Consider the following 22,058-nt stretch of genomic DNA (forward strand, 5'->3'; position numbering starts at 1 on the left):
TTCCGATTCGTCCTCAGCCATTCTATCAGTCCTTGAAAGGTTTAAGGGAATCCAAAAGACATCTTGTCAAATGTACTCGAATTGAGGACCTAGGTACCAAACGGGCAAACCAGCACTATATTGTATACAGGACAAGCGACTTGGTCACTATTTTCGAAACCAGTGATTTGTCGTAGGTCTCGAAAAAGCGTGATGAGATGTATACTTGTGATAGGCAAAGGATGTCCAGGCCCTGTGAACGGCTAGGGAACCGAGGAGGTAAAGTCTTTTCAAGTCACCAATCACACTGTACATACGAGATTAACTTCGTATCTGCTGCCTACAATGTACCTTACCTATGCGAACTGTACTTTGGGCATGTCATCCTCTCCAGGCCATGCTTTCCCAGATTCAACAGGGGCTACTTGAGATCGTCAAGATATAAACTCCTCAAAGTGAATCCCATTACCATGATATCAATCGCTGGATCTACCAAAGTGAACAGGACTAACTGGGGAACCCGTTGTTGACAGACTTCAAAGACTATACATGAGCCTGAAAGAAAATAAATCCAAACAATAAAACCATACTCGCTATAGGTTCCCTAAACACCAGCCAGTTCAATACCCTTTGACCCCATTTGCACCGCCTCACCAGTCCTACAACTTCCTAAAAACCGTCGTAAAAATCTCCCTACTCTTCTGCAAATTCACCAACCGCAACCGCTCATTATGCAAGTGCGCCGAGTCGCTCGCCTGTCCACAGGGTAAATGCGCTGCGGGCGCGTTGAACTCCTTCTCCAAAAACCTGATAGGCGGAATGGATCCGCCTTCCCGGATGTACAGCGGTTTTCTCGTCTTGGGGGCGGCGGCACCTGTGGACGTGGTTTCGCCGTTTGTGGCGTTGGGCGGGAGGGTCACACCGTTGGCTTTTTCATTATCCGACAGCGATGATGATGGTGATGATGGTGAGTCTGTGTCCGAGGGGGTGGAGGTGGAAGGAGAAGATGATGAGGAGCCGCCCCATGCCCTCATTACTGCCTCTTCGAGGGTACGAAAGATGTAATTACCCGGCACACCCAACCACGGCTCGGCCTTGTTGTCGATACGCACAGTGAGGGTATTGTCGCTATCAAACTTCTCGTACTCGGTCTTGAGGAAGGACTTGAGCTTGAAGATAATCTCCTCTACTTCCTGACCGGGCACCAGACGGATGCTGACGTTGGCGGTCGCGTGGCTACTGATCAGACTGCCATCGGGGCCTGAAACGTTGTATCGGTGAATAGTCAGGTTAGGTTCGCGCCAGCGAGCCATCAAGCTACGCTTAAGCGCGTCGACCGGTCCGGCAGTGGGGTTGCGCTTGATCAGGATGCTGGCAATGTCGTCGTAGCGCAGCTCTTCCTCTTCGGTGATGGGGAGGATTCCGTCGTAGAAGCCGGGAATGTTGACTTTGTTCCTGGGGCCCTTGAGCTTGCCGAGCAGCAGGGTTAGGTCGGTCAGAGGCTCGGAGATCATGTTGCTTCCGTCGACGCCCGAGTGCAAATCGGGGTGCTTTGAGTCGACGCAAACCGTGGCATGCAGGACGCCGCGTAGACCGTAGGTCAGGCAGGGTACCTCGTCGTCTAGCCAGTAACTGTTGGCAAGAAGCACATAGTCAATGTGTCCGATGAGGTCCTTGTGCTTGAGAATGGTCTCCTCAAAGCCTCGGGATCCAGACTCTTCTTCGCCTTCGATGAGGAAGATGATGTCGGAGTCCAGGGCCTTAGCCTGCAACAGATCGGAGACGGCGTAAAGAGCGGCAATGATAGGTCCCTTGTTATCACTAACACCACGACCATAGAGATACCCATTCTGCCCGACAAGCTTGAATGGGTCGGTCTTCCAGTTCTCACCAGCCATATCCGCGGGGACCACATCGTAATGGCCGTAAAACAGAACCCTCCTCCGCTTCTCAGCAGGCTCGAGTTTGCCGCTAAACTTTGCACATACCACTGGATTATGAGGGCCATCGGAGCTGAGCATTTCTACTTGAGCGCCCAGCCGCTTGAACAGGGAACCGAGGAAGGTCGCTCCTTTACGGCAATCCTCAGTAAACTCCGGGCGTGACGAAACGGTCTTGTACGAGACGAATTGTCGAAGGGAGCGAATCATCATGTCCTCGTGCTCACCACCCACCTCTTCAGTTTCCGCAGGCGCGCCGTTAACATGCCATATTCGGACGGTGTTATCATTGGCTCCGGTGATGAATAGCTGGTTGTTCTGATATGTGGCGACAGCTGCTGAAAGAATCTTGGCATTGTGTGCTTTCCATCGGCTGAGGCACTGATATCGCTGGCTAACATTTTGACAAGTACCATTAGACTCCTCGGTAGTGTGGGCTGCGCTATGTTTCTAGGCATTGTCAGCATCTGGACGTAAGGGTGTAAATGGACGGCATGTCGAGGGTTCTTACTGAAGCAAACCCGTCAGTAGAGGCACTCCAGAGGAGCCCGAATCTCAATCCAACAGTATTGATGTTTCCAGTATGAGCATGAATAACTCTTAACCTCTGCTTGGTGTCGAGATCCCATAGCTCGATGATGCCACCTAGCTTGCCGGCATAAAGGAAGGAACCGTCCACGAACAAAGACATGACGGACTCGGCGTCATCCTCGCCGAGCACCATGAGCTCCTGAATACTGCCCTTGGTATCCTCGTCTTCATGGTATCCGGGGCCCTTGTCGCTAAGTCTCCATAGCTTGATGGTACCGTCACCGCCTCCAGAGACAAGAACTTCCTCGTCATCGTCCACCAGGACGGTTGGGCCCTTTGCGATCTGCATGCAAAAGACCCAGCCGTAGTGTGCATACTTCTCAATGGCATATGGATCGACTTCGAGCACGGTCTCGGCTCGGGGTATTAGGGAATAGTAATCCTCGGTGCGCCTAGGGGTAGAGGTGCCGCCAACAGCACGGGAATCGAAGAACTTGTGCTGTCGCCTGTCCGGATGATTGGCCGAGTCGTGTGAAACCTTTCTGTCCTCATCCTTCAGGCCGACCCACTGTATGTACTGTGTCTGTGTGCCAAAGTATACCGTCTCGTTCTGGGGAGAGTAGACGACACTGAAGACGTCTCCAACATCGTACGTGCTGTAGATCTCATAGAGTCGCGTAAATGTCTTGGGGCACCACACGTTGATTATTGGTTCGCAGGCGGTCGAGAAGAGATATTTGCCATCTTGCGACAGGAACAGGCAGAGGACGCTTCGCTTGTGGGCTTGGATGGTCCGGACGAGCTGGTAGGTGCCGAGGGACCAGACAACGATCTGGCCCTTGCTGGTGCCGGTAAAGATGTAGTCGCCAGACACCGCGATGGAGAGGACCGAGCCGTCATGCTTCAATTCTTGCAACTGATCGGGGGCAGTCTTGGGGCCGCCATCGTCGAGCTCGGAATGTTGCAGTGTTCCGGGCATTGTGGCTGTGACTGTGGGGTTTGGCTTTGTGGAATTGGCGGGATTCGGACGCGCCGCAGTCGGGAGGGTCGATGACTCTGGACAGTGACCGGTAGAGATTGTTAGCCAAGAAGAGGGATTTGGTAAAAGGGATGATGATCCAGGTGGGAATAGAAATTTCAGCAAGATGCCAACGTCGATATGAAAGGTGATTCACGTGTGATGTCGACGTGGAGGAATGGGGTCTTTTGGACTGACGACATTCTGGAGGCCATTGTGACATTGACGGGAGTTCCGCCCATCGGCCCCACCATCTGGGTCTAGGCTCCTCTTTCAGGGGGCACGTCAGGACCCCTGAGCCCTGTGGCCCACTGCCCTGCAGCATTGCCCCACGTGCAATGCTTCCACTTTTGATGCTTAAAAGACTTCAAGTTGTCCTCCAACATGCCCGCACATTGAAGCTTCATCTCAAGACATGGAAAGAGAACCCCTCGTCTCCGGAATATCATTTGCCTTGGGATTACTTCTCTACTTTGGCTCAATGTCAAAAGGCGTGATTGGACTTTGCCTCATCGTCCAAATCCCCACTTGGAAGAGCCGACTCCAGCTCTAACGCAAACGGAACGTGGCATTGGGTGACATGAGTCTTCGATGACAAGGAGGGATTAGGGTATCCCGCGCCAGGACTCTCAGATGCAATGGATGACAACCTATTGGCATGTTCTGGTGCTGGGAAAGGGTAGCATATACAGCCTCATCGGTGAAACGTGGGGGTTCAGGGGGCTTTGTGCTCATCGATCTGTAGGTGTGTAAGACGATGATGGGGGCAGTAAACACATCGGGATCATGGGAGTATGCCGGTCAACCGGGACAGAAACATGTAAGTGAAATGGAAATTCACTCACCGTGGGAGCCGTCGCGTAATGCTTTTGATGCTCTCGCCCTCGAGATCTTGATGCAGCCTTTGCAGACTTCATCATCATCACCATCACGACCGTTGACATTCCCCTTTCCGCCTCCCTTTGGCCGTCGGGCGTTGTGTCGATTCCAGGGATCAAACGAGTCACGGAGGACACCATCGATGGGTCCTTTCGCCACTACTTCCACTGCAGCCATGGCGTCTGCTTGATCGGGCTCCGTCGAGGTGGTGGAGCTGCTGGCACGTCGTCCACCTTGCAGTCTCCAAACAAAGTTCTGGGGGATTATGGGCTGAGATGGCGTCTCCAGAGATGCTGTCAAGGAAGAAATGGAGGATCTGGGTGAGCATGGTATATGCAGAACACCATTGCTTCCATTGGGCTTCGCTTGATGCTCGCCCATGTCGCAGTAGCAGATTTCTGTCATGTTTGCTTGCGTATCAATGACCCGGGAAAGTGCTCACGGATGCCGTACGATGACGCGAGATCATGGGGTTGACGACACCATCCATCAAGTAGCTAGGGATATAGAAGTCCAGTGGTGGGATATTCGCATCCTTAAAACCCAGAACGGATGGGTCGAAAGAAGAAGGACGGAGGCATCTCACCGCTTTTCGGATCGCCAACAGCCTCGTTGTTGTCAAGTTCAGCTGAGTCACACGATTAAGCGATCAAAAGGAACGGAATGACAATGGCTTCTTCTTATAATACTCCGCTCTACCCCAGACAGCAGGCAAACATCCTGGCTCTGATGTCCACACAATCAAGGAACTTTACGCCACAGTTGGTGTCTGGGCGAGCTTCAACACTATCAGTTGCAGATAGTGATGGTCTCCTACGAATATTTTGCATGATAGCCGCGGAATCCAGCCCAGTTCCAGGGTCTTTGCTCTGTTGTGGAACAGCAAGATTGAGCCATTCCAAAGGTACCGTGACATGGGTTGCTTCGAGCTTGGGGGCTTGGGTATCACAAGCACAACAAAGAGGTACATTTTCACTTCGAGATCAAATCACACCACCACCCAGCTATGTGGTTTTGAAGACTGGTCGGAAAAATGGCTCAGTTATCTCGATGCCGTATGGGATGAAGCGACATCGGATGGTGATGAGACGCGTCGAGATTGCATATGTCGTACAATGCTGCTGTCACTTTGTGTCCCTTACTGTTGGTGAAATGTTGACTTGGAAATGCCCTGAATTCCAATTCTCAGAGCGTAGAGTCCACAAAGGCTCGCAAAGTTCAAACTCCCGAGGCAGCTGAGTTAAAACAGAAGAAGTAAAAGCGATGATCGCCGTAATGTTCGAAACAACTTTGGTTCGGAATCAGCTGAAAACAGGGCGAAGAGAAGGGTGGAAGATACCCGAAGGTACCAAAATATGAGGCAAAGGAATGTTAGGAGGACGCCGAGAAATGGCTTCAAGGCTGAATAGCACCCCGAAACTCGCGCTGATATCGAGCCATATCGGTGACTTGGCTCCCATAGTCGGCGATCAATGAGACCATCAGCAACTATCGCCATAGACTCGCCGATTTACGCTGATGTTGGCGCAAAGTGTAGGCGGAACAAGAGGTTCAATGTATCGTCAAGGTACCACCCCGCCCGAAGTGATAAGTGATATGGACTGAAACAAAGTGACGCTCGGGCCAGGAAAGGAAGCCAGCCAGGTCTTGGCACGGCAAGGTTGGTGGGCCTGCCCGGAACTGACCCCTGCAAGGCGGTCATAATTTTCTTTGGCTTCTGAGATCATCACCAAACGTCTCCGAACTCCGCGCCCGTATCTTTATCAAAAATCCATCCGCATCCGCTTGCTCCCCCGCCGACTCCCACGTAGCAACGCCACCAGTCCTCCACCACCACCACCACCACCTCCCGTCGCCTTGCGTCCCCGACGACCTCCCTTCATTGTCGCACTCCGAACTAGAACTCGACTGCGACATATTTTCTCCTCTCCGAGAGACTACCCGACCACCGTTCAATTCGCGATCCCCATAAACCACCCGCCAAAATGGATCACACTCGCGACCCTTGCCCGTGGGTTATCCTCAACGATTTCGGTGGTGCCTTCGCCATGGGTGTATGTTTCCTCTGTTTATGTTCTTGTTCTCGCACCACATGGGCAACCACCAGTGATGACACACGTCGAGTGTGGTTGGCCTAAACCCCTCGTTGTCGCCGTCGCCTCAACGTTGATGACTGCTTGCTGCATGGAGTCAGTTACTGACACAATGTCGCCGACCATAGGCTATCGGTGGTACGATCTGGCACGGTATCAAGGGCTTCCGTAACAGCCCTTACGGCGAGAGGAGAATCGGCGCCATCACTGCCATCAAAATGCGCGCCCCTGCGCTCGGCGGTAACTTCGGTTAGTCAACCCGGCCTGACACATCTCACGCGGCTCTTGCCACGGCCGATACTGACATATGGCATCCAGGTGTTTGGGGTGGTCTTTTCAGCACATTCGACTGCGCTATCAAGGGACTAAGGAACCACAAGGAGGATCCGTGGAACTCCATCCTCGCCGGTTTCTTCACGGGTGGCGCGTTGGCGGTTCGTGGTGGCTACAAGGCGGCCCGTAACGGTGCTATCGGCTGCGCTGTTCTCCTGGCTGTTATTGAGGGTGTCGGTATCGGTTTCCAGAAGATGCTTGCGGGCGCCACAAAGCTAGAGGTATGCATGGGAAGGTTGTTGAGAGATAATCAACTGGCGGTTGCTAACTCGCATTCTCTCTCACTACTAGGCTCCTGCGCCACCTCCGTCCAACGAAAAAGTCCTTGCCTAAATACAATACAGCGGTCATTTAAAAAAGCTCGATTTAGGATGCGCAAAGATTGTCGACTATATCATCTCTCTCAACTCCTTTCTCCCACCTGGCCCGTATCGGTTGGGCTAGGCTGTGTATTTGTCTACGCATTTCATGACGGTTCAGCATTTTAGGTGGCGGCGTTCCATGTAACATAGAAACGGGTTTGTTGGTTACGCTTGCCATATAAGGTGGTCGGCGTGGATGCTTTGCCTCAGCGCGGAAGAACAGCCATCCGAATAATATTTCTCTTTTTTTTTTGGAAGACAACATGCGCTTTGCGAACGTGTTACCGGCTAACGTGTTTCAAGACAGAAGGGAACCATGTAACTAATCTACTAGATCTTTTCGCCACTCCAGAACCGCGGATCTTCGGGTCTACCTTCACCGACATACGAACTGGAGATATCCTGATCCATTCGAAAGATGCGAGCATACGCGACACCTTCCTCGTCTATCCAAGCCCGAAACATGCCACCGCAGTTATAGTCTTGAAGGATGTCGGACCGTGTCTCGACGACATTACCATTTGCGTCCCGCACGACCACCAACTCCAGTCCGATAATGCCACCTTCGCCTTCGCCAGCCTTGCCCCATCGATCATCGGCGCTCTTCTGAAGCTCTCCGGACGGCCCAGCAACCTTGGTCAGGGCCACGACGGAAGGAAGGCTAGAATACCGGGCAATGGCGCCCACAGTTCTCGCGGCAGCAATGCGGAAAAATGAATCACCATTGCCTGTTCCAGAAACACCGATTGACCGGGTGGTGGTCAACCCGCCAGACGAGTCTTGAAGAGTGGGGGTATACAGAAAAGGCGAAGGCAGACAATCAGCGATGAGCCCCTTGAGCGCATTCGACAAAACCACCGCTGGTCCCGGGCTATACAACGGATTCCGCGATCCGTTCTTATGAGGAGAAGTAGGATCACCATCCTCCGTCCACTCCTCAGCCCAGAACCCAGCCCCGACAACAGGCGTATCACCAATTCTGCCCGTCAACTTATTCGTCATGCCGCCTGTGCTCGTCGCCACGCAAATCACGCCGTCGACATCCAGCGCCACCGCACCGACCGTTCCCTGCGGGAGATACTCGTCCTTACTCCAGGTCGCCGAAACGCCACTAGCAGCGCCAGTGCCAAGCATATCCTGCTGCTCCCTCTTCTCCCTTTCCAACGCCCGAACGTGCTCGTCCCACCGCTTCTGCGTAAAGAAGTAACTAGGATCCACCATCTCCAAGCCATACTGCCTCGCCAACTTTTCCGCCGTTGGGCCGTGGATCAGCGTATGGCCTTGGGCCGAGGGGACATCAGGCTCCCCATCTCCATTATTATTATCAAGCTTCTTTTCGCGACCCAGAAGATCGTCCCTCCCGTGCTCCAAAACCTTCCTTGCCAGAAGAATCGGATTCCGAACGTGGCGCAACCCGGTCACTCCCACACCCCGCTTGGCCTGACCCCGGCTGACCATGACAGAAGCCTCGAGCTCATTGATGCCATCGCGGGTGAAGACGGCGCCGTGGCCGCTGTTGAAGAGGGGGTTGTCTTCGAGAAGGGTGACGGCGTAGGTGGCGGCTTCGAGGGCTGATGGGAGTTTTGAGGAACCGGAAGGGGAATTGTAATTGGACTGGGTGGGCGTGGTCAGGTAGGTGTGCGCCTTGGAGACGATAGTCAGGAGGGAGGAGCGGTAGGCGACGTAGCGCTCCGGGCCGAGGCTGGCGGGGGTGATGTTGCCGGCGCCGCCATGGATGATTAGACGCGGTTGAACTTGGACGCGGGTAGGGGAGGAGGGTTGGGGCTTGTATTCCATTGTTGCGGTTATGTTTCTTGGTGGATTGCTTGCTGGTTGTGAACTCTCTCAATGCCTCGAAAAAGTTATATACAGACTGTCACGAGTGTGATTTGTGATGTGGTGAGGGGAAGGTAGCAGTGTTGTGTTGACTTATCTCGGGAGTTCATTGCTTTGAGCTGGGGCGGTTGTTTCCGATAAGCTGATAAGCGTTTGATTTAGCCGAGAAGGCCCCCGCCGTCCGGGTTGCAAAAAGGAAGGTGGAGCTTTCAGGTACGTACCTACCTTCCTACTCTTACAGTAATGACCCCTGAAAGTGCAACTAATCCGGGCGGAGGAAATCCTTTGCACTTTCTGGGTGTTTGCACTTGGGGGATCTGGTGCACAGACTATAAAGCCCCCTCCTGCTACTTAAAGACGCTCGGCTATATTAAAAAGTGGGACCTTAGGGCCTCGGTAAATAGGTATAAGTGTTCTCTCCCACCAAGATTGGACCCCTGTAGGTGCAAATCCGGGCTAGAGTCTTTGCACTTTGCAGTTTGCAGGTTTAGTATGTGAAATCAATTCCGGCCACCCAATTCTTTTGCACTTTAGGGGGTTTTTGCACTTGGGGGTGGTTGCACTTGCAGGGGTCTTTACTGTATCTCATCCGCCCCCGCAACAGCTTCCAAGTTTCCCCTTGAGGTTGGTTGACTTGCACATGCCTCAGCAACCTCCTTCGTGCATTGTGCAGCCGTACCCGACCGTGGAGAATGGCGGGGTTGTTGCCGAGAGATCAGGTCTTGTTTGAATGACTGAAGATCCCGCTTCTCGAGATCTCTGCTTTGACAATTTGAACATGGCCAATTTGACTTCCACGCTTCCCCCTCCATATCACGGACCAGTGATCAAAGTTGATCAAACGGGTTCAAAAGATCATGGCAAGACTTCCATGTTACAGGAAGAATAAAGTCGTGTAACTTGTTATTAAGCACCCGTTTCTTGTCAATTTGAGTTTGCTGTTTCTGCTCGACGCTGGATTGAGTTTGTTTGACTACATATCATCATCGTCCTCAATCCGAATCACAATGCGAAGCTTCCTCCGAAAAGTCAGGGACGAATCACAAAAGGTCCTCCAGGGGGATCTAGGCGCCAACGACAGGTCTTTAAACACTCCTGAACATCCCCCTCGATCAGAGGAGTATGAAAGTGGGATGCAAAGTAATGAAGGTACATATTTCATGATTTCGATATCGTCCACTTGATCGTCAACTTCGTTTCTTATCTCTTCAGTTTCGTTCCTCCCATTCCTCAATTTCCTTCTTCGGCACCTTTTGGTTTCATTTCCAAAGTTCGTTCCGTTTCATGTTCCTGGCTGCCGCTTTAGTGTCTGTCGTCACCCGCTCAGTGTCACCTCTTACCTACACGTCTTTCCTTACCTACCTTAGCTATCTCTTGCCCATCCAACATCATCGTTGCTTCATTTGTTAGCTTTGGAAGCAAGCCCCGCCCTCGTGGATGGTATGACCATGAACCATATCAGTATCCAAATCATCTTCTGCCCAAGCCAGGCAATGGTTTTGAAGATTGACACACCACCATTATCCATGTTACATGCTACAGTAGTCAACTCGCCTTTTCGACATCAGTGACACCAATATAACCCAGATGCGCGTTCATAGTTTACAGCACAATTTTCTGGTCTTTGTCACTACATTGATCTTGCTAACACGCCCGGCACAATGTTGGTTAGCCCGTTCCGCCGGCAGTCCGCACGGCCGCCATCAGCATCCGTCTTACCGTCTCGATCTTGATGTCGATAATACTAAACCCGAGGGCGAATCCCCCCTCCATGTCCGCAATGTCGAGAGACTCGGCTTCCAGGTCGCCAATAATAGCGCCAGTCATCGCGATCTCGGCTTCACTGGGAAAATTGCTGGAAAGTGGTATGCCGTTTTCGGCGACACCATGTGGTGTGCGCCTGGGGTCACCAACTTCCTTGAGGATACTCCCGGTTTCCATGGCATGGTCCGAGATTCAGTCTCCCTATTGACGAATGACCCTTTGACCGTGGTGGATCTGAACCTGAACGATGATTATCCTGTCCCGCATCAAAAACAGCTGATCCCTTTCAACGAGGCATGGGGTGAAACGAACCAATACGGTTTCGGTGGCACGAGTTTTTGCGAGACTGATGCCGAGACCGCGACCGCTGCGCTTTACTACCTTGTGGTGGGTGAACCTTCCGCACACTTACTTTGCGAGTGATGATCCGCTAACAACGAAGACAGAATGTCAACGAAACCGGCGGCCTCCTAGGCGCTGGTGTCGCCAAGGTCGAAGTCATCAACAACACTCCCACGGTCACCCAGCGCTTCGGCAACAAGGGGTTCTGGTGGGATTCAAACACCACCGCCAAATACGGCGACCAATGTGCCTACCGCGATGAACGCTCTGAGTACATATACATCTGGGGCGGCCCCCCGAACTCGATTACTGGATGGCCTCACTCCAGTTACGCCTACCTTGCCCGGGTCAAAGCAGAAGGTGCGTTCGATCTGGCCAAGTACGAGTATTTCTGGGGTCGTCAGCAGGGCTGGAAGTCAGAGGTTCTTACGAAGTTTGATGCTGAGACGGCGGTCTGGTGGGCGGTCGGTCAAGGTCAGGTTGCGTGGAATGAGTACTACCAGTGTTATGTGCTGGTTCATTTGTCTGCTTTTGGTGAGTCTTTAATTTCGACCCTCTCTTCCTTTGACGTTGTCCGTGTCATGTCTAATGAAGAGACCTTCTCTAGGCGATGGTGCTGTGTACCTGCGAACAGCCCAGTCTCTGGAAGGACCATGGACCCCGGATGTCCAGGTATACAAAAGCGAACCTATCGACGGCGGATTAGTCTATGCCGGTGTTCAACACCCCTACCTGGATCCGACTGGACAGACATTGGTTCTGTCTTTTACGAACAACAACCACATTGAGGTCATTAAGGTGACTTTTGCTTAGATGCATCTCTGTCTTCTCACTTAATACACTTATTTCAGGAAATAATATCCAGTTCTTACCTCATCACAACCGAAAACCACTTGTATCGACAGCAACCACCTTGCCCCCCTCCGTGACCGTCCCATTAACTGGCGCCCGCAACCCACCACACGTAGTCACATAAAGCGTCTTCCGGCTTCTATGGTCTCTCCCAAACGCAGCAGCCGTGCCCCCAGAAAATGTCAACTCCGTCTTTCCACCGCCAACCAGCACCGCCTTCTTCCCTTCTTTAACAGCAAGCAACGTGTTGCCTGAATTTGTCACTACCCAGATCACTCCGTCGTCATCAATGGCGAAGTCATCCAGAAACGTCGCTTGGGAGCTCAAATCCGCTACAGTCTCGACAGCTGCTATCCCGTTCCCTTCGTGGTAGCCGTCTCGATCAAGCCTGACTCTGTAGATTTTGACGGTTGCGCTATTTGTCCAGTACAAGTAGCCCAGGTGCATTTTGATGCCGTTTATGCCCACCACGCCGCCGGAGGAATTAGTTGGTGCACTCATTTCCGGTACCTTGACGGCGACTTTGTGAAACCCAGTTTGGATGTCAAGACGCCAGACTAAGCCAGCGAAGGAATCGGCTATGAGTACAGCATCCGGGTTGCCGGGTATGGATGCCACGCCGTTGGGGAGGAGTGCCGAGGTGAGTTGGGCTATTTGGGTGATGTTGATATTTTGCTTGGTCTCTTGTCCGTCAGTGATACCGTGGAAAGTGGTGTTGTATCGGAAGTCAATAGTCCATGCAAAGAACGGAGAGCCATTCCCATTCGCATTGTGGCCAATCCCATTGCCCCCGAGAGTGATATTTCCACCCACTACGACAAATAAATCCTCAGTTGGCTCAGCGATGCCAGCGAGTCCTTGGACGGAGTCGAATGTGTGGATCAGGTGCTGGTTCGGGTTCGTGTTGGGATTGGACACGAGGTAAAGGTTGGCGGTGGGAGCAAATTCAGTGAGGAGGAGGTCGCCGTTAGAACGGACGGCGATGTTCTCTAGCCAGGTTGGAAAGGGGAATTGGGTTATTATGTGGTTGGGCAATAGGAGATGAGCGTAGTGCTTTTTTTCGGATTCGGACAGACATGAGGATGTGAAGAGTAGGATGGAGAGAAATCCGGTGAAAAGGGAGGGTTGGCATTTGAGATGGTAGTATGTCATGCTGCCGCGCGGTCAGGCAGCACCTCAGGCGATGGGAAGTGAACTGAGCGCTTGTGCTGGAGTATTCCTTTCAATATTTCTTGACATTCATCTTCTTACGCAAGAACCTTGCGATGAAGCTTATGGTGTTTCTAACATCTCGATGGAGAGAGAGTCCGCGTGCGAAGTCAGACACCCGGCTCGGACATACGGAAGTCATCTACACCGCATCTGCGGTTCTCTATCACTCGGGGTCTTAACAATGATAGTACATTGGAAAAACACATTGTCATTTTGAAGGTATCAAGCAGGAAGTGTCAACGCATTGTTAATATGAAGAAAGAGTACCACAAGGCAGGAGCGTAAGAAGATCAAACAGCAAAAAGCAAAAGGAAAAAAGAAACCACGAATCACAAAAATGGAAGTGGACAAATCGCAAAAAGAGAGGACGTATGGAAACGTCGGGAATTGAGCCCGACGTGGGGGTCGAACCCACAACCTTGAGATTAAGAGTCTCACGCTCTACCGATTGAGCTAGCCGGGCAGCGTAAGCTGCCATGTGTTGAAGAGCAGGCTTCATTGTAGCAACTATAAGGCCTAGCCTATAGCGGGCCTATGTAGTAGGCTCGACCCTGAACAACATCGCTGGCCAACGATGACGCATCATCTCAACTTCGGTTTTTTTTTTTCTTTTTCTTTTTTTTTTTTTGCTAGTTGCACTACTTTCATTGAGCTTCCGATGACCTAGCCGCAAATAACCTAGATGGACCCTCTGCCGAGATATCCGGGTTGAGGCTAAGGATCCTTGGTGCGCTCGTGTTGCGTTCCCGAATTTTCTTTAGTATTGTGGCAAGTTCCTCCAGTCCAATACCTGAAACCGATGTCAGGAGACGGTCTGACTGATCAGAGGGCTAGAAGTGGTTGAAGTTTTTGCTGTGAATGCTTGTTACTGCCATGCCTACTGGTCGAAGACCATGGTTTATTGTACGTGGTAAGAAACAAGCATTGGAGACTCAGAGCCACAGCGTACACGTACAGATGCCCTTTAATACCTAGTCGACGCCCACGATTACTGCCCCTGGGTATCATGCCAAGCATCACGAACACAACACAGAAGTGTAAGATGGCTGGTATGTGGGGGTTGGCGTGCCTTACTGTTACAATACACTTACTGTGCAGACCAGGGCTTACCCTGCACGGTCAGATAGTCTTACCCCAACAGTATCAGGGGCCGCGCCCAAACACAGCCTGACGGCTCATGATACACTGTATTCTGGGGACCGAGTCGTCAGTTCTGGTGTTTGCTCCGTGGGCTAGCTTTGGATTTTCGAGCCCGACTTTCGGCGAACTCGGCAGACTACCATTTGGGCCCATGGCGCCCGATTATCCAAGTTGGACATTCGGGCCTTTCCTGAGGCACGTGGTCCATCAGTTCCACCTGCCAATGCTACCCCCCAACTTGTGTTGATGGGGTTTCAGGCCAATGGCTCTTCCCCAGGAAAATCCATGCGGAGAAAATAAGGGGTAAAAGCGGGGGATTGGGGAAGAAGGCCAGGCTGGGGGAGCATTGGTAAAATTGGAGAAAGCATGCTCACCGGCCAGCCAGAGAGCAACACGCACCGACACGTAGAAAGAAGAAAAAAGCAATCGACTCCCAACGAGTCGTGCTAAGGTACGTACTAGTCCCGCTCGGAGCCTTCGTCAAGGCCGACATCAGGCCGACACAGATCGGCTCGGATTCCATCGCGAGATTCGGCACGCCGCCGCAAACCTTTACAGTCACGAGCACCGGTGACGCGAATAGGTTGCGTGACCACAAAACCATCCGAGATGCATCAAGCTCAATACGTTTTTGTCGTATTCTTCTTTTTCTTTTTCTTTCCCTCGCCGAGTCTACCGTACAATCACTCAATGTTGAAATGGACTGACTGCTTGGACAACCAACCAGCCTACGATGTCAGAGGCCAGGAAGTCAGAGGAACAGTTCTCCGGATTCCGCAAACTAAAGACAGCGCCATGTTACGTCACAGCCAATGGTCTTGGCAAGCTTAATTGCATGGCGGCTGGACGCCCCCAGACGCCGTGCCGCATGGGAATGAAGACAGAAGCACGAGCCATTCCAATCTTCATGTTTTTCTCGGGGTTTTCTCTTCAACAAAGGAAAACCTGGGGTATCAGAGGTCCTCATACATATCGCATATGGCACAAACCATAGCCTTGGCGGCTCAAAGAAAGAAAGAAAGAGCTTGAGCGGACAAGCGCCCAGCCGGCAACGGCATGCCACACAGTGTAGCTGGTAAGAGCATCCCCAGTGAGGAATCAACACTGGGCGGACAACAGCCCGGCCGGCTGACGGAATCTCACACAGTATAGTAAGACCATCCCGAAAGAGGAAACAAAGCCTCCCTAGTTGATGGAGGCTTTGTTCTGACAAGGATGTATAGGACCGATTGTGACATCATAAGGATTGATCAACCTTCCAAGAAACTCTTCTGAGCGCGCCAACTTATGCCAAGCGTCAAAACATGACACAGGCCCAAACCAGTCCAAGTGCAGGACAGGCTCGACAGGCACGAACAGGGTCGCTTGTAGTGTAAACGGTCCTTTTCTGGATCCCCCCAAGACTCCATGGCTCCGTTGTCTCCAGTTTCTCCAGTCTCTCCAGTCCATTCCCCCAGTCCCCTCACAGTGCCCCGACCTCGCCACCCCGTTTCCCCAGAGAAACCCCATGGTATCTCTCCATCCCCATGATTTGTGAGCGGGTCTCTTCCCCATGGGACCGGTGGATCGACACGTATGTACACTACGATTGGGGAGACAACGAACGACCTGGGCAAAGTGGATATGACGATGGCAGGTTTCCAGAAGTCAGGTCCCTCGAAAGAAAGTTGTTAATAAAGTCGATCTGGAACCCGCATGATGAATCCTTATAACTGTTTCACTCCATTCAGCTTTACACTTTCTTTTCCTTACATGGGAATTGTTTGGATACATCTTTACTTTTGATTTTCACTGAGTTGATTCATCCATCACTGAATATACCATTCCCCCCCATCAATCCTATTCAGGAGGGCCCATCATGGTTCTGGGGAAAAAGTAAGCTCACTTCCAGAGACCAAGAGGAGATTCTTCTCGACAGCTACTGACACCCATCGCTCACCAGGTCAATCAAGATCAATGGCGCCGACATTGGCGTCGAAGCCATCCTTCTCGGTGCCGTCACCGCGATAGGAGGCTTCCTATTCGGCTATGACACCGGTCAGATCTCGGGCATGCTTCTATTCAGCGACTTCAAGAACAGATTCGGCCAGATCACCCTACCAGATGGTACAAAGGAATTCGAGTCCATCATCCAGTCACTACTAGTATCTCTTATGAGTATCGGTACACTTCTCGGTTCTTTGACTTCATCATAGTAAGCTCTCCCCTTTTCTCACTCTCCCTCTCCAACACACTCAACCTAGACACCAACAATGCTAACCACCACTTCTCTACAGCACCGCCACCTGGTGGGGCCGCCGCAAGTCCCTTACATTCGGCGTCGGCCTCTTCATCATCGGCAACGTCATCCAGATCACCGCCATGCACTCCTGGGTACACATGATGATGGGCCGCTTCGTCGCCGGTCTAGGCGTCGGTACCCTCTCCGTCGGTGTGCCCATGTTCCAATCCGAGTGCTCCCCTAGAGAAATCCGTGGTGCCGTCGTCGCCTCTTACCAACTGCTCATTACCTTTGGTATCCTCATCGCCAACATTGTCAACTACGGCGTGCGCGAAATCCAAGAGCAGGACGCTTCCTGGCGTATCGTCATTGGTTTGGGTATCTTTTTCTCGCTTCCGCTTGGCGTGGGAGTGCTGTTGGTCCCTGAAAGCCCGAGGTGGCTGGCGTCCAAGGAGGATTGGGAGGGAGCCCGCATGTCGATGGCGAGACTGAGAGGCCTGAAGCATGACCCGCACAATGAGCTGGTGGAGGATGATATGAAGGAGATGCGGGAGGTTTTGGAGAAAGAGCGGACTGCGGCCGTGGGAACTTGGAAGGAGTGTTTCATCCCCAACAAGAACGGTGTTCCCAAGCAGGTGTACCGCACATTCCTGGGTATCGGCATTCACTTCTTGCAGCAGTGGACTGGCGTCAACTACTTCTTCTACTATGGCGCCACTATCTTCCAGTCGGCGGGTATCAAGGACCCCATTCAGACACAACTCATCCTCGGCGCTGTCAACGTCTTCTCGACGCTGTTCGGTCTCTGGGTCGTCGAGCGTTTCGGACGCAGATGGCCGCTGTTCATCGGTGCTATCTGGCAGGCGTCTTGGCTCGCCGTGTTCGCTTCCATGGGCACCGCTCTCGAACCCGACCAAAACAAGACGTCGGGTATTGTCATGATCGTCTCGGCCGCACTCTTCATCGCTTCCTTTGCTTGCACCTGGGGTCCCATTGCTTGGGTCGTCATCGGCGAGAGTTTCCCTCTGCGTACCCGTGCCAAGCAGGCTTCGCTTGCCACGGCTGGTAACTGGCTTGGAAACTGTAAGTTCACCATTGTTTTTTTTCACCTTTCCCACACACAGCAAAAGCTAACAAACCCCCCTCCAGTCATGATCTCCTTCCTCACCCCCCTCGCCACCGATGGCATCGGCTATGCCTACGGCTACGTCTTTGTAGCCACCAACATCATGGGCGCACTCCTGGTCTGGTTCTTCCTGTACGAGTCCACCAGCTTGTCCCTCGAAAACGTCGACCTCATGTACAGCGAGCCGGGCATCAAGCCGTGGAACTCGCACAAGTGGATGCCGCCTGGCTACATCACACGCATGCAGCGCGATGATGAGTACTTCCACCATCCTGAGAAGGGTGGTTCGGATGGTCTTGAAATCACGAATGGAAGCAAGGAGATGCACCCGCACGAGGAGAGGGAAGAGAAGGTTGTTAACCATAGGGTTTAGGCTTTTATGGTTGGGAGAAATGGGTAAAATGAAGGGCAGCGATATGATTCTTGTACAAACTTATGCATATGGGAGGTTGTAAGATATGATATGGGTGGATAGGCTTTTGGCAAGGCGTTGTTGGGTCATGATGTTTGGATAAGCCTTTTTTTTGGGACATGGCGGGTTTGCAACGACTAATGACAAGGAATGAATTGATGTCAAAACGATGTGCGAGACTTTCCGTGATTGTCTTCCGTTTTCCTACCTACCTCGTGTCATCCTTGTTGCTGGCTCTCGACTCCCGTTTGTTGTCCCTTTTCGCGCCTCTTTTGTCCGCCTTTTCTCCCCCTCCCCCCTTTTCTCCTGTTTTCTTCGTCTTGGTCCATGTTTTCATCTCTGTAGCCATAGTTTCATGATTTCCCCCCTTTTCTTCTTGCTTTTTTTTTTTTTTTTTTTTTTTTTTCCTTGTTTTATATTCTTCCTCTTCGATTCTTCGCATTTTTTCTTCTTTCTTTTGCTGTTGTCTTTTAACGCCCTTTTCAGACTTTCTCCCCAAAGTTTCCTCACATCCTGATGTGCAAGCTCGGTTTGAGAAAATGGCTGCAACTTGGTGACGGCTACGTTGGTACCTGGTTACATACCTCTATCCTATCGAATCAGCAAGATGAAGCAGCCAATAAGATCGATTGATCGAAGGGATGGTGAGGAGAGTAAGTAGTATTCAAGCGTGAGGCCCATCATCGACCAATCACCCTTGAGTGTTCGTTTGTAATGCGGAAACGAAGGGACATCGAGACCACATGGCCGACTCGGAAGGATGACTGCAGAGCAACCCGACGCCAGGAGCCCCAAATACAGAAGCTTTGCCACGCAACAGCAACGAAGACTGAGATGGCATCGAGAACGAATGAAGAACGGTCTCGAGAAGCGAAAGCTCTTTCCGTTGCTGTTGAAACCCCATTACCCGCGTATAAGTATCCCCCCCTCAGCTCTCATCGTCCTTCTAAACTCATCATCTGATGAACACAACATTCTTTTCGAGCAACGATCTGCCTTTTCTTGCCCTCTTCCTCAAGCACTCAGCTATACTCCCTCTAACCGCACATCAGCATGGCCTCCAAGACCATTGAAGAAGCCAGTCCTGGTCAGATTCATGCCAAGATCGTCGATGACGCACAAAACATTATGCGCCAGTTCAACACTCCTGTCGCATCTGCCGACCTACTGAACAAGATAATGGAGCGGGAACTGAGGAGGACCACTGCTCCGGCGGAGTGGAACACCTACCACCAGATGACCAATTTACATCGTCTGCAACTAGAGACGTTGTTTGGCATGATACACAGTGTCGACGAAAATGCCTGCGGAGGATGGCAACCTCGGATGACATGGTGGGACACGCGTGTCGTGATACTAAGAGCGGTACTTGTGTCTCTAGCTAGCCTGATCTTTGTCAGAACTAGTACGATCGTTACCATGGGAACCTATGGCGCATCATCCCTCGAACGTGCCGGAGAGGAACAATTGGCGGCGCAGCTGATCTCGAACGAAGGCATTGCTTCCCTCAAAGCTGATTGTGAGCTCGTAAGTCTCCCTTTCAACACTGGTATATTTGATATCCCACTACCGTAGCCAGGAATACTCACCAGCACAAAACGCAGATCCTCAAGCTCGTCACTAAACTCATCGAGCCCCCTACCCCGAAGAACCCCCAATAAGCACTACATGGGGACGATGGCCGTGGCACTTCACCATTTCTGCTCGGCTCGGAGGACATTCGTGTGTGAGATTCCTAGCAAGGCGGGTACTATGAAACTTCTGGACAGACACTTGGCAGGATATTTGGAGCAATAGACAAGAACACACCTTTATCTGCTCACCGTGCAATTTCCCGAGTTTTCGAAACCACGAGCATTTCCTGAAACCATTTTGAGTAGGATCAAGGAGATTGGCGAAAAAAAACTTGCCATTCCGCTGAAACCATTCTCATGATATCGAAGGGTAAGGCAGATTCCCAAAACGTACCTAATAATAGTGGCTAAGCCCGGCCGGCTGGTTGGGTCGGGTCCCCAGAGACCGGAGGCCCGGAGCTAGTACTTGTAGGCCGGAGGTACAGGCCGGGAGGTGGTCGGTAACCAATGGCAAGCGCGGAAAGTGTCGCACCAGCGCAGTTGACCAATAAGAAAGTCCTCGCTAGCCAGAATTGGAAGCAGACAATGATTACAATCCGCTGCTGTACTTTAATTCCATACCGCAAGGCTGCAACGCTCCCCTGGAGTATTCTTTCTACAGACATCCAATCGAGACGATCCTCCCAATGCCTTCAAGTTGCCTTACCTCTTCAACTATCAACATCCAAAACCATACCCCCTGGCTTGGCAGACATTGGCGACACTGAGTCTTCTTTGACGCCTACTACCTTTGATGGGCAGTGCCGCCGATGCAGGCCGTTCTGAAGATGGCCATGTATCAAAATAGAATTCAGAAGCGAAGGCTTGCAAAGTCATGTCCCAATCGCCGATCGACTGCCATGTAGGCTTGTGAGAAGGCCTACGAGGAAGAAGCAGAGGCCTCGTCCAGAACTCAGGAGGTCGCCAGCAGGAGAATACCACAGCCATCTTAGAGTTCACAACACATACCTATGCTTCACCCACTATCCTCACCAAGCTGCCCTCCGACGTATAAAGCACATACCGTGCCTACACCACCAAGCCTGTTGAGTCTCATACACTCAGCACTAGCTACGACTTCTCTTTGAGCTTTCCACTCATAGATCCACCTCTACTGCATTTCAATGTCCGAGGCGAGAGAGAAAATCCGCACTACTACCTACCAGTTCTCTTTCGACCCCGCCGCAATCTTCTCTCAGAAAAATCTCCCACTTCCTCAAACAGTACCTCCTGCTCCCATTCAAGATGACCTCCAAACCCAAAGAATCCACAGACGCTAACGGATCCGGCCATCTCCACGCCAAGCTCGTCAACGATGCGGAAAGCGTGCTATGCCAATTCAGCCTTCCCGTCTGTTCCACCAAACTAATAGACGAAGTCATGAACGAAACACTATCCATATCCTCCGGTCCAGCCCAGTGGAGCGCCTATCACCAACTAGTCAACGTCCAACGACTCCAGCTAGAATCCCTCTTTAATTGCGTTCTCGGTTTTAGCGGTGCCGCTTGCACCGGATTGAAGGGAGGAGGAGGAGGAGGAGGAGGACCGGGGTCTTATAGATCAGCGGCAGTGGTGCGATCCGACATTTTAAGGTCTATCCTTCTTTCTCTCGCCAGTCTCACGTTTCTTCGACTGAGTACGACCATCACCATGGCCACGCATGGCCCGCATTTGGTCGGTCCAGGTCCGCGGGTGAATGGGATGATAAGTAAAATGCAATTGGGCAGCGCGAGGCTTGTCAATGATGAGGGGCTGGTGTCCCTTAAGGCGGACTGCGAGCTTGTAAGCTGTCGATCATTTTACTCATTTGATAAGAGCTTAACTTGCCGCACCGTCCCTAATGTCCTCATGCACCCTATTTTGACTTCGCGCACCCTTTTCTCTCCACATGCCAACCGATGGCAGCTGACATGTAAAACTCCGCGTTTTGTATCGTAAAACCCACTTTTAAAATGTCATGTAACATCCAATCGTGTGTCAATAAAACTTAACGATTTCAATATGCGCCGCACAGTCAAGGCCACATTTCTGCACAGAAACATCGCTTCACAACCACATTTACACCCCCCAAATCGACTGCACTCATTCAGACAACCAACAGCGAAGCGCTCGTACTTTACAATTAACTGTATTCAATTACTTTTATACCCTTATAACTAAGCGCAGTGTAATAGCCTGAAGCATCGAGAATACAGTAAGTTATACGTAAAAACGCCTTGTAATTATGACAGCTGAAAAGGGTGCATGAGGACATTAGGGACGGTGCGGCAAGTCAAGCTCTTTGATAAGTATCACTATTCGGGGTACGGCGCTAACATCCCTCGGCGTTTAGATTGTCAGGCTTATTACCCTGCTTACTGCTCCGCCAGGGAAGAAGACAGCCAAGCCCGATTCAGAATGATCAT

The 22,058-nt window shown here is 51.7% G+C and overlaps 8 protein-coding genes and 1 non-coding gene across 9 annotated transcripts; 5 read left to right on the forward strand and 4 right to left on the reverse strand.

The window, feature by feature from the left end:
• Positions 1-300: 300 nt before the first annotated feature.
• On the reverse strand, positions 301-5,059 carry B0T23DRAFT_380340 (uncharacterized protein). Its single transcript, XM_062837201.1, has 3 exons — positions 4,314-5,059; positions 2,431-3,506; positions 301-2,369 (listed from the first exon to the last, which is right to left on the reverse strand). The coding sequence occupies exons 1-3, from the start codon at positions 4,750-4,752 to the stop codon at positions 639-641; spliced, it is 3,246 nt and encodes a 1,081-aa protein (XP_062693187.1). The 5' UTR covers positions 4,753-5,059; the 3' UTR covers positions 301-638.
• A 1,034-nt stretch (positions 5,060-6,093) lies between these two features.
• B0T23DRAFT_380344 (mitochondrial import inner membrane translocase subunit tim-17) lies at positions 6,094-7,366 on the forward strand. The gene is made up of 4 exons (XM_062837202.1): positions 6,094-6,401; positions 6,569-6,689; positions 6,759-6,994; positions 7,065-7,366. The coding sequence occupies exons 1-4, from the start codon at positions 6,333-6,335 to the stop codon at positions 7,104-7,106; spliced, it is 468 nt and encodes a 155-aa protein (XP_062693188.1). The 5' UTR covers positions 6,094-6,332; the 3' UTR covers positions 7,107-7,366.
• Positions 7,367-9,193, reverse strand: B0T23DRAFT_380345 (putative 20S proteasome subunit alpha type 2). The gene has a single exon (XM_062837203.1). It carries the CDS (start codon positions 8,930-8,932, stop codon positions 7,466-7,468), a length of 1,467 nt encoding a protein of 488 aa, XP_062693189.1. The 5' UTR covers positions 8,933-9,193; the 3' UTR covers positions 7,367-7,465.
• Positions 9,194-10,346: 1,153 nt separating this feature from the next.
• B0T23DRAFT_148441 (uncharacterized protein) lies at positions 10,347-11,922 on the forward strand. Its single transcript, XM_062832487.1, has 3 exons — positions 10,347-11,122; positions 11,182-11,611; positions 11,685-11,922. The coding sequence occupies exons 1-3, from the start codon at positions 10,559-10,561 to the stop codon at positions 11,888-11,890; spliced, it is 1,200 nt and encodes a 399-aa protein (XP_062693190.1). The 5' UTR covers positions 10,347-10,558; the 3' UTR covers positions 11,891-11,922.
• A 31-nt stretch (positions 11,923-11,953) lies between these two features.
• Positions 11,954-13,640, reverse strand: B0T23DRAFT_404755 (uncharacterized protein; the record flags this gene model as incomplete). The annotated part of the gene is made up of 2 exons (XM_062838933.1): positions 11,954-12,982; positions 13,557-13,640. The coding sequence occupies 2 exons, from the start codon at positions 13,638-13,640 to the stop codon at positions 11,954-11,956; spliced, it is 1,113 nt and encodes a 370-aa protein (XP_062693191.1).
• B0T23DRAFT_t196 lies at positions 13,532-13,604 on the reverse strand. The gene has a single exon. It is a non-coding gene; the product is annotated as a tRNA-Lys (tRNA).
• Positions 13,641-15,987: 2,347 nt separating the features above from the next.
• On the forward strand, positions 15,988-18,210 carry B0T23DRAFT_148480 (uncharacterized protein). Its single transcript, XM_062832488.1, has 3 exons — positions 15,988-16,156; positions 16,224-16,475; positions 16,558-18,210. Exons 1-3 carry the CDS (start codon positions 16,140-16,142, stop codon positions 17,999-18,001), a joined length of 1,713 nt encoding a protein of 570 aa, XP_062693192.1. The 5' UTR covers positions 15,988-16,139; the 3' UTR covers positions 18,002-18,210.
• A 606-nt stretch (positions 18,211-18,816) lies between these two features.
• Positions 18,817-20,183, forward strand: B0T23DRAFT_380353 (uncharacterized protein). The gene is made up of 2 exons (XM_062837204.1): positions 18,817-19,567; positions 19,645-20,183. The coding sequence occupies exons 1-2, from the start codon at positions 19,094-19,096 to the stop codon at positions 19,699-19,701; spliced, it is 531 nt and encodes a 176-aa protein (XP_062693193.1). The 5' UTR covers positions 18,817-19,093; the 3' UTR covers positions 19,702-20,183.
• A 715-nt stretch (positions 20,184-20,898) lies between these two features.
• B0T23DRAFT_404758 (uncharacterized protein) lies at positions 20,899-22,054 on the forward strand (the record flags this gene model as incomplete). Its single annotated transcript, XM_062838934.1, has 2 exons — positions 20,899-21,435; positions 21,986-22,054. 2 exons carry the CDS (start codon positions 20,899-20,901, stop codon positions 22,052-22,054), a joined length of 606 nt encoding a protein of 201 aa, XP_062693194.1.
• Positions 22,055-22,058: the final 4 nt, after the last annotated feature.

This window comes from Neurospora hispaniola (assembly GCF_033458365.1).
Source record: "Neurospora hispaniola strain FGSC 10403 chromosome Unknown B0T23scaffold_4, whole genome shotgun sequence".
NCBI lineage: Eukaryota > Fungi > Ascomycota > Sordariomycetes > Sordariales > Sordariaceae > Neurospora > Neurospora hispaniola.